We start from the raw sequence: 15,347 nt of genomic DNA, 5'->3' as shown, positions 1-15,347 counted from the left end.
GCTGGCACAGCCACCGCTCCCTTGTCGGTCTGAGCAGGCGCCTGGGGCCGTCATCTCCTGTAGCAGCAGCGAGCTGGCTTTGAGAGTGGTGGGAAGTGCCAGGGCCGGATCTGGGCACACAATGGCCTCCTCTCTGCCCCTTGGTGGAGCGATGCCGGATGGCGCCAGATGAATGGTCGCAGCCTATCCCGCTGGGTGGAGGTGCGGGATGGTACCCTGGAGCAGCAGCAGCTCTCAGCCCCCTACAGGTGGGGTGCACGGGTGCACAGGTGGGGTGCACGGGGACACCGAAGTCCTGGCACAGCCCATGGGACCCGGGAAAGGCTGGCGGCTGAGTGGCGGCTGCGTGATTATTGTGTCAAGGGTGGTGGAGCACAAACATCGCTGCCATTAAGGCCATAAAACCCATTTAGATCTTGCAGATAGTGGGAGGGAGGACCTGTGGGAAAGATGGAGAGCAGCAAACGAAACATCGCCAAGACACCCCCGGGGAGCAGGAGACTGGATCGCGGTGCAAAGGGCACTCTCTACTTCGAGGTGATCTCTGGCTGCAGGAGGTGACAGCCTGGCTGTGATCCAAGCCACGGGAGGAGGATGGTGCCTCGTGAAAAGAAGCTGAGTGCCACCACCACGGGACAGCCTTCGTCACTCGCTCGGCCGGCAGCACCCCACCACCGTGGGTGCCGGCTTGTGGGGCCAAGCCGGGCTGGGGGCTGGCGGTGGCGGGGAGCAGAGGGGCTGGTGGCAACAATGTCCCTGTTGATGCCGGTGCCGCAGATGGAGACAAATGTCCTCCTTGTTCTCAGCGCTGGCAGGCAGCGGGATGGCAGCGGGCTGAATACCTCCTCTGTGCTGCTCCGAGTGGGTGGGGAGACGGGAGGCTCGGGGTGGCAGCGGGCACTCAGGGCCTGGCCCGGTGGTCCCGGGGAGCCGGGCAGTGCCCGGCCGCAGCCCCGCGTCTCCCTGGGCAGTGGCTTTCACGTCTTTCTCTCTTTTTTTCCCCGGCTCCAAGGCCAGCGGTGCGGGGCCAGGATCCCAACCATGCCATAACGACCGCGGCTGGCAGAGAGGCTCTGGAAGAGGTGGCATTTGCGGGAGCAGCCCGGGACGAGCTTATTCCATGTCGGAGCAGCACCGACTCCTTTGCCCCGTGCCACCCACTCCCCCTGCGCCCCGGCCAGCCCAGGAGAGGAGAGGGACGGCTCGCCGAGAGCAGATTAGACAAAGGAAAAGGTGAAATGTGGGAGACAATGAGATGCTTGTGGGGTGGCTCTATGGGCCAGGGTGCCGGAGGGTGCTTGTGGATGGCTGCAGGGGGTGCAATGGGGGCGGGAGGGTAGGAAGCACCATGCCTGCATGAAATCGGAAAGAGAAGCGTGTCGGTGGGCTTGTGGGGGCAGGAGGAGCAAGCAGCAAGTGGATGCACCTCAGGCGGTGTGACTATAAAGGTCGGACCTCAAAGAAGTGATTCCCTTCGGGAAAGCCCCAAAGAGGGCTCAGGACCGTCCCAGGGGACAAGCTGAGACGTGGGGAGAGGGCTGTGGAGCTGCGTGGTCCGAGTCACCTTTGGTGGGGCGACTCGTTGTGGGGGGGAAATGGCTGTAGGGGTCGCATCCCCCCGCTGGGAATTTCCCCCGTCTGGCCGCAAGTTTGGCGCCGCAGGTGGCACAGGCTGAGGGGAGCCCCAGGAGCAGCGCCGCGGTCGCTGCATTTCTCCTCTCGGCTATTAATAATTAATCTGTTCGTTTGAGGCAAAGTCAATAGAGTGACTAGGTTGGGAAGTGTTTGCCAGAACCACGCCAGGGCAGCCAGGCTGGCTGGAGCAAGGCATCCTCTTGGCATCCCAGCATGTGAGACTGAGCTGCTGTGGTCTCCCAAGGGCATTTGTGGGTCCCACACTACACTGGCAGCCGAGATGGGGGTTAATGGGGCCGGTGCCAGAGCTGAAGCACTGTGCCCCATGACCCACTGGCCTGAGAGACTGGAAGATGCAGCTTCACTCTTGGCTGGTAGCACCCACGCAGATGGGTGGGTGTCCCATCTGACATTGCCAGGCTCTCACCAGCACCTTTGTCAGCTGTTGCCAGTGCTGTGGATGGTGATCATTGTCTAAACCCAAACCCTGGCAGCTCCTGGGTGCACAAAACCCTCTTCACACCCATACTCTGCTTTTGGGGTAGGGTCCTCTGTTCCCTCTGCAGTTACCCCGTGCCCCGTGGATTCCTGCCATGCTTGCCAGCGGCTTGGCAAGCTAGCCAAGAAGGGGCTGGATGCAGCCAGCCCTACCTTGGTGGTCCCTGCTGCAGGGCAACAGGATGGGGGAGTGATTGGGCAAGCTTGTGGGATGCAAAGAGGTCCTCCCACCCCGTCGGCATCGGCCGGCTGCTGCTGTGCTAGGTGCCAGGATGAGCTGCCCCCGTGCCGGGTGCCAGGATGCGCCGTGCCCAGCACCCAGCCGCAGCCTGGGGCTCCGGTTGCATTTTCCATTCATTATTCATCGAGCTGGAAATCTCAGTCCGCAGCACGAGGTGACCGGGGCCGGGGCGGGGGGGGCGCAGAGAAGGGGAACGGCAGCAGGAGCAGCAGCCGGCGCTCACCAGAGCCTGGGCACCCTTCGGGTAACCTTCCTGCTTGAGGCTGAGCTTGGAAATCCTGGGGGAGTCTTTTGCTATGTGAGAGGTCTGGCAGGGGGCTGAGCTGTGTCTGGGTGCAAAGCACGGCTCACCCAGCCAGCGTTTTGGAATGATCCGCTGGAGCACGGTGGCTCTAAGCCGGGGGTGCTGCGGGAGGCACGGGGGGCACCAAGTGCGTTATTGTAGGGGTGGCACTCAGAGGGCAGCTAGGAGCACGGCCGCAGGATGCTGGGAGCCGGAGCGATGCCAGAGCGAGCGCAGCGATGCTGCTCCTGCGGCCGCTGAATGGGGGTGCGAGGCTGGGGAGGGACTGCGGCTCGGGGATGCTCCCAGGTGCTCTGGGTGTTCCGGTCACGGGTGGCGTGTCCCTTTGTCCCGCCGCAGTCACGGGTGGCGTGTCCCTTTGTCCTGCCGCAGAGGACAGCCCTGCTGCAGTGCAGCGGCTGGCGCGGCCGAGCCCGGCGAGTCGCAGGCTCTGATGCGCAGGGACAGCAGGCGGCTGGGCAAGTGTGATGGGGGCCAGGGGAAAGAATGGCACTGGGAGGGGGCAGAGGGGCTGGGCACGGTGTGGGGGCTGCCTTCTGCCGAGGCTGTGGTGTGTGTGTCAGTGTGTGCACGTCCTGGTGTGTCCGTGGTGCTCCCGAGGGGGCGTGGGGGTGTCTGTGTGCGCCAATGTGTGTGGAGAGGGAAGTGCTTGTGCCCCTGCGTGTGTGCATGTCCTTGGGGGGTAGGGGGAATGCAGGAGTGCATACATGTGCATGTTACATGTTTGTCTATGTGCATGTGGATGCATGAACATGCCTCTAGATGTGCACACACGTGCAGAGAAGTGCGTGCACACACACCCCTGCACAGCTGTCTGTGTGCCCAGCTGTGTGCACGCACACACACACACCTGCACAGCTGTGTGCCCAGCTGTGTGCATGCACACACACACCTGCACAGCTGTCTGTGGGGAGGAGGCATCCACAACCTCGATGCTGTTTGTGTCTCCCCACCCTCGCTGTCAAGAATTTCTTCCTACTCTCCAGTCTCAGTCTGCCCTCCTCCAGCTTCAATTCATTGTCCTCATCCTGTCACTCCCAGCCCTTGTCAGAAGTCCCACCCCAACTCTCCTGGAGCCCCCTTCAGGTACTTCAAGGCTGCTCAAAGCTCTCCTCAGAGCCTTCTCTTCAGGCTGAGCACCCCCAACCCTCTCAGCCTGTCTCTACAGAGGAGGTTCTCCAGCCCTCTGACCACCCTTGTGGCCTCCTCTGGCTGCTCTCCAGCAAGCTCCATGTCCTTTTTGTGCCGGGGGCACCAGGACTGGACGCAGTGCTGCAGGACACGTAGGGATGTCTGCGCAGCTGCGTGTCCGTGTCAGCACCTGGAGCGCGCAGCAGTGTGCCCCTGCGCATGCACCTGGATGCGTACGCATGAGCATGCACACGAGTGTCTGTGTCCCAGCGTGTGTGTGCCAGAGGACAGCAGGTTCTCCACGGGACAGCAATGTGCCCTTGTGGCTTCACAGAGGATGCCCACTCAACAGCTGGCAAGCCTCCTGGCACATCTCCCATCTGCCCCCATCTCCAGCCTCAGGGCCTCTCACAGTGCTCTTGCCCCGGGCCAGCACTGAGAAGCCTGGCGAGATGCTTCCCGGGACCTTCCATGCCCGTGAGCTGACCTCATGCTTTGTTTGCTTGTGATATGAGTCACACTGTCCCCCGGTGCTAATGGCTCTGCTCTGCTCTCCTCTGTGGCCACAGGTGACCAGGATGCTGCACCATGGGAAGCACTGGAGGTCCATGTGCAAGGGGCTCGTCCTGGGGACCCTCCTGACCAGCTTCATGCTGCTGCTCTACTCCTACGCCATCCTCCCACTGCAAGTCAGCATGACAGAGTGAGTGTGGGGTCCTCACACATGTTCCCTGGTAGCTTGGCCACCCTCTTTCATGCTGGGCACCCCAAAGTGGGCTGGTCCCCAGGGCTCTTCAGGCTCTCGTGGCTCCACATAGAGATGTCCCTTTCCTACAGCCTCCTGTGCCCTGTCCCCTGGGTGGGGGGGAAGATGAACCCCATCTCCCTGAAGGGCTGGGGACACTCACTCCAGGGGAACCTGCACTTAGCTCCTGGTTGATGGAGGGGATGAGGTGGTGCAGGAGGTCCACTGCAGCTTCACATCCCCTGGGAGAAGGAACAGCATCATAGAAGACATTCCCTGGTAGCCAGCAGCAGCAGGCAGAGCCACGGGAGTTATCTGGGTGCTCCTTATCAAGGGTTTGTCCTTCAAGAGTGACCAGGGTGCTCCCCTAGGTAAATTTTCACCCACAGAGGTAGTCACGGGGAGGTGCAGTGCTCCCTGCTGCCCGTCATTGCAGCAGGGCTCGGCTCCTGCCCATCCCTCCTGCTGTTCACTTTATCTCTGAGCTTATAAAGAAGATCCACCCATGGATGCTTGTTAACCTCCGTGCCAACCTGTGCTGCCAGCTGGGATCGTTGTCAAGGATCAGCTTTGCAACTTCATTAGCAGTGTCCAAAGTCACTGAGCTCTTTGGTCTCTGTGCCCTGCTCAGATGACACACAAGGATGTCTGTGGGGCCATGAGCTGGGATTATTGCCTTCTTTACTGAGGCACTGGATCCTCTACGGTTCCTAAGAGGGGCTGAGAGCTTCCAGACCTTGCAAGAACATTATCAGCTCCTGTCTGTGGAACTGCAGTCATGGAGAGTTCATCCCAATGCATGTCTGAGCATCAGCTGTGCCAGAGCCATGGTGGCCATGCCTGCTGGGAGGGATGGGAACCCTCTGCTCAGGCTGGTGAGGGCTGAACATGGCAAAGCCCTTCACAGCAGCACATCCTTGGTGGCTGAAGTTGTTCAGGGGTTGGATGAGCTTGGTGGCTCACAGCAGCACATCCTTGGTGGCTGAGATTGTTCAGGAGTTGGATGAACTTGGTGGCTCACAGCAGCACATCCTTGGTGGCTGAGATTGTTCAGGAGTTGGATGAACTTGGTGGCTCACAGCAGCACATCCTTGGTGGCTGAGGCTGTTCAGGGGTTGGATGAGCTTGGTGGCTCACAGGTACATCTGTTGTTAGGAGGCTCATGGGAGTGGTAGGCTTTGCCCTGCTTGCCAGGGAATCCTTACAGGTGGATTCCCAGCCTTGGTTCTGCTGGGCACATGGCCAGGAGTGAAGGGAGCTCTTCCCAAAGCCAGGATCATCTCTGCCAGAGAGCCTGGGGGGTGCTGGAGGAAAGCACCCATCCCCAGGCCAACACCCATCCCCAGCTCTAGCACTCATTCCCAGGTCCAGTATCTGTCCCTAGGGTGAGCACCTGTTCCTGGAGCATGAGCATAACCCCAGCTCCAGTGTTCATCCCCAGCTCCAGCATCCATCTCCAGCTCCATTGTTCATCCCCAGCTCCATCACCTGGCCCCAGCTCTATCACCCATCCCCGGCCCCAGCATGAAGCAAACCAGCCAAGCCTCCCTGGTGGCTGTGCCATGCTGTCCAAGCTGCCCTGACCTCAGTGTCTGATCTCTTCTCCCCACCAGGCTCCCCGTGCCCTCCTCCTGCTCCCCCTACCCGGCTGCCAGCAAGGCGGCAGCAGAGTCCAACAGCACGGGCAGCCCCCCTGGCCGGAGCTGCTCTCCCAAGCTCAACATCATGTTCATGAAGACCCACAAGACGGCCAGCAGCACCATCCTCAACATCCTCTTCCGCTTCGGCGAGAAGCACGGCCTGAAGTTCGCCTTCCCCAACGGCCGCAACGACTTCTACTACCCCTCCTTCTTCGAGCGCAGCCAGGTGCAGCACTACCGCCCGGGGGCCTGCTTCAACATCATCTGCAACCACATGCGGTTCCGGCACCGCGAGGTGCGCAGCCTCCTGCCGCCCGACGCCGCCTTCGTCACCGTGCTGCGGGACCCTGCCTACCTCTTCGAGTCCTCCTTCCACTACTTCGGCCGCGTCATCCCCCTCACCTGGAAGCTGCCCGGGGAGGACAAGCTGGCCGAGTTCCTCCGCGACCCCTGGCACTACTACGACCCCAACGGGTTCAACGCTCACTACCTCCAAAACCTTCTCTTCTTCGACCTGGGCTACGACAGCAACATGAACGCCGAGAGCCCGCAGGTGGAGGAGCACATCCGCGAGATCGATCGCCGCTTCCACCTGGTCATGCTGCTCGAGTACTTCGACGAGTCGCTGGTGCTGCTGAAGGACCTGCTGTGCTGGCAGCTGGAGGACATCCTCTACTTCAAGCTCAACGCCCGCAAGGGCTCCACCGTCTCACGGCTGACGCCTGAGCTCTACGAGAAGGCCACCTCCTGGAACCTCATCGATGTCAAGCTCTACCGCTACTTTAATGCCACCTTCTGGCGCAAGGTGGAGGCTTACGGCAGGGAGCGGATGGCCAAGGACGTGGCCGAGCTGCAGCGGGAGAACGAGAAGATGAAGAGCATCTGCATCGACGGAGGACACCCCGTGGACGCCAGCGCCATCCAAGAGTCCTCCATGCAACCCTGGCAGCCTCTGGGAGAGAAATCCATCCTGGGCTACAACTTGAAGAAGAAGATCAACAAGAAGCACCAGAAGCTGTGCCGCAAGATGCTGACGCCTGAAATCCAGTACCTGACCGACCTGGGGGTCAACCTGTGGGTCACCAAGCTCTGGAGCCACGTGAGGGACTTCCTGAAGTGGTAGGGGGCAGCGGGCACCCTGCTGGCCCCAGGGCAGAACCAGGTGCTTTCCTTTTTTGTACTCATGGTGTCTTGTAACTGGACCTGAGCAGTACCAGCTGGAGGCTCTGGCACCCAGGAGCAGTCATAGGGACCCTCCATGGCCCTCCAGCAGTGCCCCATCATGGGCAGGAGCTTGTGGTGGGACTGCCATCGCCCATTGGCAAGGAGTGAAGCCTCTGCCCCAGCCCTACCTCTGAGGGGTCAAGGTCTGGGGACTTGGGGGTGTCTTTTTCCCAGCAGGATCCATGTCTTCCATAGGGAAAAGCTGGAGGGGATGCTCATGAAGGACATGGCCTTGCCACAGTGGGGACAGGACATCCATCACCATGATGCTGAAGAGATGCTGTGGGTTGGGCAGCATGGGCACAGACATGCCTTGCCAATGGCAGTGAGGGGTCCTCATTGCCTGGGTTGGCAGAGCTGCCAGGAGGGAACCCAAACCTCAAGGGGCTCCTCAAATCACTCCCTTTTCCCTTGAGCCCTGGGTTTGGGGCTGTGTGTTGGAGCCACTGCACTACTCCAACGTGTTCCAGCCTGTGAGTGTGATGAGTGCAGCATGTTATCAGCCACTGGCCCATGGCAGGTGTGACCTGAAGCCATCTGGAGAATGAAGAACCCACCCCAAAAGCCTCAGCATTGATCAAAGGGCTGATGTTACCCATGGGCGAGGGACATTGGTGCAGCAGGTCCCCTTCCAGCACCTCACTGTCCTGGTTGGAGGGCCCCGTGGCCCTGGTCCCTACAGGGGACATCCCAGAAGGCCCACGGGGTCTGGTGAGAACTGGTCTGGGGAGGAGGGAGGAGTGGGGTCTGGCAGCCACCATCCTGGTGATGCCATCCCCTGGGCATGGGGGGGATGACAAAGGTGGGATTGATCCCCACCCCATGGTGGGGACAAACCTTGGGTGTCCCAGCCGGGCTGGATGACACCAGCAATGCCACATCCTGCTGAGAGTGGCCCTGGCAGGGCATGGAGGTGGTACCTGCAGCTGAGCCTCCCCAGCAGTAGAGGTCCTCCAACCAGCCCCCAGCCCCTGCTCTGCTCCCTTTGTAAAGACAAATAAAGAAGCAGTTCTACTTTTGTAAGGAGCTGGTGCATGGAGCAGTTCTTCGGGGCAGGGTGGTCCAGCTGGGCTGCAGCCACCTCCTGCTGCAGGGGTGGGAGGGGTGGGCACCTCCCCATGCTGAGGAATGGGCTGGAGTAAGGAGCACCTGGATCCATCCTGCTGTCTCCAGGGCTGCCTGTGCTGGGGTGCTGAGTGGTGCACCAGACCCTACCGTGCAGCTGGCACCAGGGCAAATTGGGCCAGGGCCATGACTACATGGGGCCAGCACCACACATGGGCCCAGGACCAGCTGCTGTATGTGGGACCATGCAGAGGGACCTGGACCTTGCTGAGGATCAGGACCACAAACAGGACCAGACTGAGACTGTGTGATGGGACCTGGGCTGAGTGATGGAACCTGGTGAGGGGACTGGGATGGTCTGTAGGACCTGCCCAGAGAACCCAGCAAACCCCCAGGCCCCATCAGCTGCAGCTTGTTGACACCCAGCCCAGGTCTTTAAAGGGCCCCAGGTGGTGGGGCTGGAGCTGCTGCTTGCCAGGGATGATGGCAGTGTGCTGGTGGGTGCTGGTGTGGGAGGCTGTGCTGGGGCTGGCAGGTGAGTGGGGCTGGCACCCCCTGGCTGCTTCCCATGCTCCTCTCCTGTTGCCCTGAGAGGGAGCTGGGTGGTGGCATCTGTGTCTGGGTGCAGGAAGGTGGTAGCTGGTTTTGCCCAGTGGTGGTTCCTGTTGCTCTCATGGACCTGCTGGTCCATTTGTGGTGGAGAGGAGGCTTTAAAGTGACCTTGGGGACTTAAGGTTGGAGCAAAGGGACTTAGTGGGAGCTCCCAGTGCCCCCAGGACCCAGCAGGTCCATCAGGAGCTGGTTTGGGTGGAGGGACTCGAGTTACTGGTGGGCTGACCTCATGAGCAGCTCCTGCTCTGTCCCCAGCCTCAGCCAGGGCCATGCTCCTGGGGAGTGCTCTGGGTGCTCCCAAGCATGCCTGCTGCTGAGGGGGCTGGGGACACTTCACTTTGCTGTGGACCTCCCACTCTTCCAGCACTCACCACCACAGCAGCTACAGTGGTCCCAAGGCAGAGCCTGGCCACCAAGACCCAGGACTGTCCTGGCTGGGGGAGTTGAGGATGGAGGAGATCTTTAATGTGCCCAAGCCCAGCTGAGCTCCTGGGTGCTCTCCCCTCCTTTACTTGATGCCATCACTCTGTCCATGAGTCCCAGGGACATGTGAGGACCTGGACTGGGTGCTCCCCCACCAGAACATGCTGCTCCAGCTGCTGCATGCTCAGCCCCACTGGCTAAAGCCTGCCCTTGCAGCAGGGACCACCATGGCTCCAGCTGCTCCAGAGCCCTCTGGGCACACTGTGGTGGCTCCAGTGGTGCCCTCCGCCATGGGGACAAGGGTTGCAGCCTCAGCACTTGCTGGCACCACTGTGACTGGTGAGGATCATGCCCATCCCAGCTCAGAGGAGCCCATCATGAACTTCACCTTGAGGCTCCTGGATGGTGAGTGCTCTGGACCTTGTGGTGGGTGCCACTTTGGGGGATGAGCCCATAGGATGGGTCCCACTAAGACCCCTGAGCGTGACCAGCAGCAAGTAGTGCTTTCTCCTGGCTGGCTTCAGCACTAGGACCCCCCAGGAGAAGGTGTCCACCCCTGCAGGATGTCTTCTCCAACACCTTCCATGAGCCTGGTGGCTTGAGACATTCCCAACTCTGTGCTGGACACCACGATTGGACTCTGGGGGTCAGCTGCTGCCTGTCACTCTAGATGAGTGATGTGGTCCCTCTCAGCTCCATGGTGGGAACCAGGAAGGTGCTGAAGCTCCTTCCCGGGACAGGGGATGGCCTCTGAAATCTGGAAGCTGCAGGTAGCCACCTGACTTGTACATGAGAGGGCAGAGACACCTCTGGGTGGTGGTCTGGCATGTGTCCAGCGTCCCTGTCTGTGATGGCTTGGGGATGCCACCACTCTGAGCCCACTCTCCCTCTTCAGAGGGCCCCAGTGCCATCCACCTGCAGGCCAGGGTCAGCTTCAGCCCCAGCATGCCTCTGAAGATCTCCGTGGAGCAGTGCTATGGGACCAGCTTGGAGCAGCTGGGACACGCCAGGAGGGTCCTCATTGTGGTGAACAGCTACGGGTCAGTGCGTGGGGGAGGTGGGACTGCTGCTCCAGGCACCCTGAGGTCCTGCAAGACCTCCTGGTGGGAAAGGATGCCCAAGGGCTGGAGGCAGCCTGGGATTGTCTCTGTGCTGCTCTCTTGCCCCAGGTGCCTGCATGGGCAGAAGCTGGTGAACATGTCTGTGCACCACCAGCCAGGGGAGTCCAGCCTGCAGCTCACCATCCTGACCCCTGTGCTGGGGGATGATGGTGAGGAGGAGGTGAGGTTGGGGTGACCCTTGGTAGTGGGATGCAGGCCCTATGGGGGGACAATCTGGGGCTCCCAAAGCGCCACCCCCACCAGGGGCATCCTACTGCCTGCTGGGGTGCCCTCAGCACCACAAGGTTGAGTGGGAGCAGAGCAGGGTCTCTGAGGAAGGACCTGGTGGTGTCTTGGCAGGTCTATGTGCACTGCCTGTTGACGGTGTGGGGACCTGCCAGTGCCCATGGCCATGGTGCCAGGTCCTGCTTCTACAACCAAGCTACAGCCAGGTAAGCTTGGTCCTGGTGAAGGGTCCCTGCCAGTGCCACAGGACACCAGCACCCGTGGGGGCTTTGGAAAGAGAATCCACTCATCAAGGGGATGCATCTGGGGGCCCAAGCCAGCCCACTGTGATGGGGATGCCACCTCTCCTCCCATGGTAGCCAGGTGGCATCACCACAGGTCCTGGCTTCCTCCTCACACGGATAAATTGGGAAGGTGCTGGGTGCCTCCTAGGGGCCACCTCCCTCTGGGGTGACCAAGACTTGACACAAGGTCCAAGCCAAGCCCTGCTAGCATGGCACTCTTGTGGGTCTTGCGGGAGAGGCTTGGTTCTCCTGGACCCCTGCCCTCAGCTCTGTCCTCTCCTCTCAGCTGGCACAACGCAGAGGACCCTTCCCAGAGTGCCCCATGCCGCTGCTGTGACGCTGGCTGTCCCCCTCCTCACCCTCTCTTTGGAGAGCTGCCAGGTACCAGGGCTGGGACACGGTGGCCTCATGTTATTGCAGCCCGGGGAGGGGTCCTGAGGCTGGGGCAGGCAGTGCTGGCTGTGTCCTCCCTCAGGGCTCCCAGGAGAGGGGACACTGCACCGGGAGACGGTCGGACCCCTGCCAGTGCACCGGCAGCAGGTGCCATGGTACGAAGGTGAGCAGCAACCCAACCTCCTCCCCGAGGGCCCAACGCCACCAGCCCAGCTGCTGAGGCCACTCCTGACCCTCCCTGCTCGGGGCTCTCTTGCTGTCCCCAGCTCCCTGCCGCACGGTGAAGAGGCTCCTGCTGGCTGTCCTGGCCCTGCTGGGCAGTGCCCTGGCGGCAGCCACCCTGGTGGGGGCTCTGCTGGGACTGGCCTTGGCCACCTGGCGCCTGAGGGGACAGCGGCGGAGACGGCAGCGCCTGAGGCATCGTTGTCCCTTCCACGCTGAGCTGCAGAGCGTGGTGGGGGCCTTGGCCTCCAGGCAGGCAGAGGAAGGGGACAGTGTGGGACCAGACTACCACAGCCTGGCACAGAGCTAGGCACAAGCTGGTGCCTCCCTCCCCAATAAAAGGTGGCTTTGCTTTCTCTAAGGCTTCGGATGGTACCACGTGGATGCCACCGTGGGCTGGGGCCATGCCTTATCTCCTGGTGGTACCTCCTGGCACTAGATGTGGTTTCTAGTTGTGGCTGCTTTGGCCCCAGCCTGTGGTGCTGGCTCCTGGCTGGCAGGACTTGGGTCTCTGGAGGCACCACTGAAGATCTTGGACGTGGTGGCACCACTTGGACATGGTGGCAACTCCGTATGAGACATCCCTGGGGACTGTCCCATGAGGCTGGTAGTGGTTTGAAGAGGGGTGGAGGAGCTCCAGCTAGGAGCTGGGGGTGCTGGTAGGGTGGTCAGGACTGCTGTGGGGGTGCTGGGACCTCCCCGTTCCAGGGCAGGGAGCTCAGCCAGAGCTACATGTCCCCTCCAGAAGGGCACATGGCAGTGGGTCCCCACCAGCCCTGGCATGGCACCCAAACACAGCCAGCCTGGGGTCAGGTTTGAAATGGTTTATTAGGACCAGCCAAGGGGAAGGGTTGGCCGCTCCGGGGCCGTCACCTGAGCAGAGTTTCACAGTAGATGGGTCACAGCACCCCACAACCAGCAGCGTGCCTCGGTGTCCCCGGCGGGGGCTCAGTGCGGGGCTGGGGGCTCGCCTGGGGGCCCATAGAGCTTGCGGAGGCTGGAGTCCATCAGGAAATCCACAGTCCTGCGGCAGGAGATGGGGTCAGGGGGGCCCAGGGAGGTCCTTGATGACACTGGCTGTGACACAGGGCTTGGGCTGTCCCTCATCCCCCAGGGACCCTGTTCCTGATGTCACCAAGGCCCCAACCCTACTGAAACCAGGCTTAGTGCAGCCACTCCTCGCTAATCCCCAGCTCATGCTAATCTCTGTCCCATGGGGCCGTGTCCTGGCTGGACCCAGCCAAAGCCCCTTTGGGGTGGGGGCAGCACAACTCAGTCCCTCCATGGTCCCCTCCACCCTGCTCCAAGCCCACACTAGGGCCAGTTGCCCTGGGAAGGGAAGTGCCCAGGCTCCCAGGGGCCGCAGGGCTGGGGTGGTGAGCTGCAAGGAGGTACCTCTGTGTGCCCCCACCCCTTACCTGTCGATGGGGGTGATGATGAGGGGGATGGCAGCCAGCCCCAGGGCAGTGGTGGTCCACCGCCGGACGGGCAGCGGCCAGCGGGTGAGGGCACCCAGCGTGGCCAGCGAGGCGGCGCAGAGGCGGTTGATGGTGATGCCAGGGATGGCCACCGAGGCCAGGCTCTGCCACACAAAGGTGTCCACCACGGCCACCCCGACCCGCGTGGCCTGGGCAGGGTCCTGAGCATGGGCCTGGTGGGGACAGGGGAGTGTTAGTGTGGGGTGGGAGCAGTCTGGGAGGGCAGGCAGGGGGTGACACTCACAGTGGCAGCTTTCCGGCCCTTGTCGATGGCGTCGGCGGTCACGTAGGCAGTGGCCACGCCGTAGCTGGCCCACACCACCGGCACTGGCACCAGTGGGCGGAAGGATTCGCCCACCTCGTTGGCGTAACCTGGGGGTCAGGGAGGTCAGTGGGGGTGGGGCCCAGCCTTGTCCCTGCCACCCCCCTCTGGGGTGTTACTGGGAGCAAGGAGGGATGGATGCTGCTCAGAGGGGTTTGGAGCAGCAGGGTCACCTTGCTGCCACTGGGCTGCTGGGGGCTGCTGGTGGCCAGTGACTGGTGCCAGCAGACACTGTTAGTACCCAGTACTAGTGGTAGTGACTGGTGCCAATGCCTGGTGCTGATGAGAGCGATGAGTTCCCAGAGCCAGTACACGGCGGTGGTGACAGTGACTGGTCCTGGTACCCGGTGCCAGTATCTGGTACCAGCGCCAGTGCCCGGTCCCTGTAGCCGTTAACAATGGGAGTATCAGGTGTCAGAGCCCAGAGTGTGGTGCCCGTGCCCAGTGTCAGCTCTTGGTGTGTGGTGCCATTACCCTGTGTCAGTGCCTGGTGTGTGGCACTAGTATCCAGCACCGGTACTCAGCAGCAGTCAGTACCCGGCACAGTGCCTGGCACTCAGTGCTGGCGTTGAGTGTCAGTGTCCAAAGACAACTGTCAGTGTGCAGCGCCGGTATCCGGTGTCGGTCCCCGGTACTCCACAGTGTCCAGTGTAGGTGCCCGGTACAGTGCCTGATACCCAGCGCCGGCGTTGAGTGTCAGTGCCCAAGGACAAGTGTCAGTGTGTGGTCCCGCTACCCCACGCCGCACCCGGCGGCAGTGCCTGAGGACGAGTGTCAGCGCCTGGCGCGATTTCCGGCGCTCGGTACTTAGTGTCAGTGCCCGATACCCGACGCAGAGCCCAGGGTCAGTGCCCGGTGGCCGGCGCAGCGCCCGAGGACGTGCCGGTGCCGGTGGCGGTGGCGGTGCCGGTGCCGGTGCCGGTGCTCACCCAGGTATCGGACCCACGTGTCCCGGTAGAGGTCGGGCTCCGCCGTCCCCATGGCGCGCGCGCCCCACGCCTCCGCCGCCCCGGCCGCCGCGCGCGCCCGCCCCGCCCCCGAGGCTACGTCACCAGGCCCCGCCCCGCGGCACGCACAGGCTGCTACATGGCGGGGCGGGGGGCGTGGTCTAATTGCACACGTGACTCTGGAGGCGGGGCCGAGCGCGCGACCCTGCGTCACCCGGCGGCGGTCACGTGGGCGGAAGGTGCCGCAGGACGGGAGCGGAGCAGAGCCGAGCCTGGTGGCGGCCGGGCAGGGGCACGGACCTGCCTGTGAGACCTGCTTATGGGGCCGAAGGGGGCAGCACTGCCCGACTGTGGCACGGACCTGCCTGTGAGACCTGCTTATGGGGCCGAAGGGGGCAGCACTGCCCGACTGTGGCACGGACCTGCCTGTGAGACCTGCTTATGGGGCCGAAGGGGGCAGCACTGCCCGACTGTGGCACGGACCTGCCTGTGAGACCTGCTTATGGGGCCGAAGGGGGCAGCACTGCCCGACTGTGGCACGGACCTGCCTGTGAGACCTGCTTATGGGGCCGAAGGGGGCAGCACTGCCCGACTGTGGCGCAGGACGGGGGGGGGCAGTGCGTGGCTTTGGCACCAGAGGCTCAGCTAGGTCTGGTTGTGGTGCTGAGGGGCAGCTGGCGCTAGTTACGAAGCTGAGCAAGAGCCGTAGGGGCTGACTGTGGGGCTGGAGAGGAGCCACAGGCCTGGTTATGGGGCTGAGTGGGGTAGCAGTGCTGGTTGTGACACCATGGGGGCCAGCAGGAGCGGGTAAAGGGGTTGCAACAAGGAGCCGGGGGG

At 62.4% G+C, this 15,347-nt stretch overlaps 3 protein-coding genes and 1 long non-coding RNA gene across 8 annotated transcripts; 3 read left to right on the top strand and 1 right to left on the bottom strand.

The window, feature by feature from the left end:
• Positions 1 to 1,062: 1,062 nt before the first annotated feature.
• Positions 1,063 to 8,441, top strand: GAL3ST1 (galactose-3-O-sulfotransferase 1). 5 transcript variants are annotated; one of them, XM_064168562.1, is made up of 3 exons: positions 1,063 to 1,233; positions 4,379 to 4,512; positions 6,168 to 8,441. In XM_064168562.1, exons 2-3 carry the CDS (start codon positions 4,388 to 4,390, stop codon positions 7,315 to 7,317), a joined length of 1,275 nt encoding a protein of 424 aa, XP_064024632.1. In that variant the 5' UTR covers positions 1,063 to 1,233; positions 4,379 to 4,387; the 3' UTR covers positions 7,318 to 8,441. The 5 variants fall into 5 exon arrangements, with proteins under 5 accessions (XP_064024632.1, XP_064024631.1, XP_064024633.1 ...); XM_064168561.1 differs by lacking the exon at positions 1,063 to 1,233 and adding an exon at positions 2,361 to 2,528; XM_064168563.1 differs by lacking the exon at positions 1,063 to 1,233 and adding an exon at positions 3,039 to 3,136.
• A 514-nt stretch (positions 8,442 to 8,955) lies between these two features.
• LOC135188887 (uncharacterized) lies at positions 8,956 to 10,430 on the top strand. The gene is made up of 3 exons (XR_010307879.1): positions 8,956 to 9,018; positions 9,735 to 9,923; positions 10,414 to 10,430. It is a non-coding gene; the product is annotated as an uncharacterized LOC135188887 (long non-coding RNA).
• On the top strand, positions 10,430 to 12,124 carry LOC135188884 (uncharacterized). Its single transcript, XM_064168639.1, has 6 exons — positions 10,430 to 10,558; positions 10,688 to 10,799; positions 10,979 to 11,070; positions 11,435 to 11,529; positions 11,624 to 11,704; positions 11,808 to 12,124. Exons 1-6 carry the CDS (start codon positions 10,464 to 10,466, stop codon positions 12,071 to 12,073), a joined length of 741 nt encoding a protein of 246 aa, XP_064024709.1. The 5' UTR covers positions 10,430 to 10,463; the 3' UTR covers positions 12,074 to 12,124.
• Positions 12,125 to 12,572: 448 nt separating this feature from the next.
• On the bottom strand, positions 12,573 to 14,581 carry MTFP1 (mitochondrial fission process 1). Its single transcript, XM_064168640.1, has 4 exons — positions 14,493 to 14,581; positions 13,486 to 13,613; positions 13,182 to 13,414; positions 12,573 to 12,787 (listed from the first exon to the last, which is right to left on the bottom strand). Exons 1-4 carry the CDS (start codon positions 14,542 to 14,544, stop codon positions 12,712 to 12,714), a joined length of 489 nt encoding a protein of 162 aa, XP_064024710.1. The 5' UTR covers positions 14,545 to 14,581; the 3' UTR covers positions 12,573 to 12,711.
• Between the last annotated feature and the right edge of the window lie 766 nt (positions 14,582 to 15,347).

This window comes from Pogoniulus pusillus, chromosome 30 (genome assembly GCF_015220805.1).
Source record: "Pogoniulus pusillus isolate bPogPus1 chromosome 30, bPogPus1.pri, whole genome shotgun sequence".
Lineage (NCBI taxonomy): Eukaryota > Metazoa > Chordata > Aves > Piciformes > Lybiidae > Pogoniulus > Pogoniulus pusillus.
This window is presented reverse-complemented; position numbering and strand designations above follow the sequence as displayed.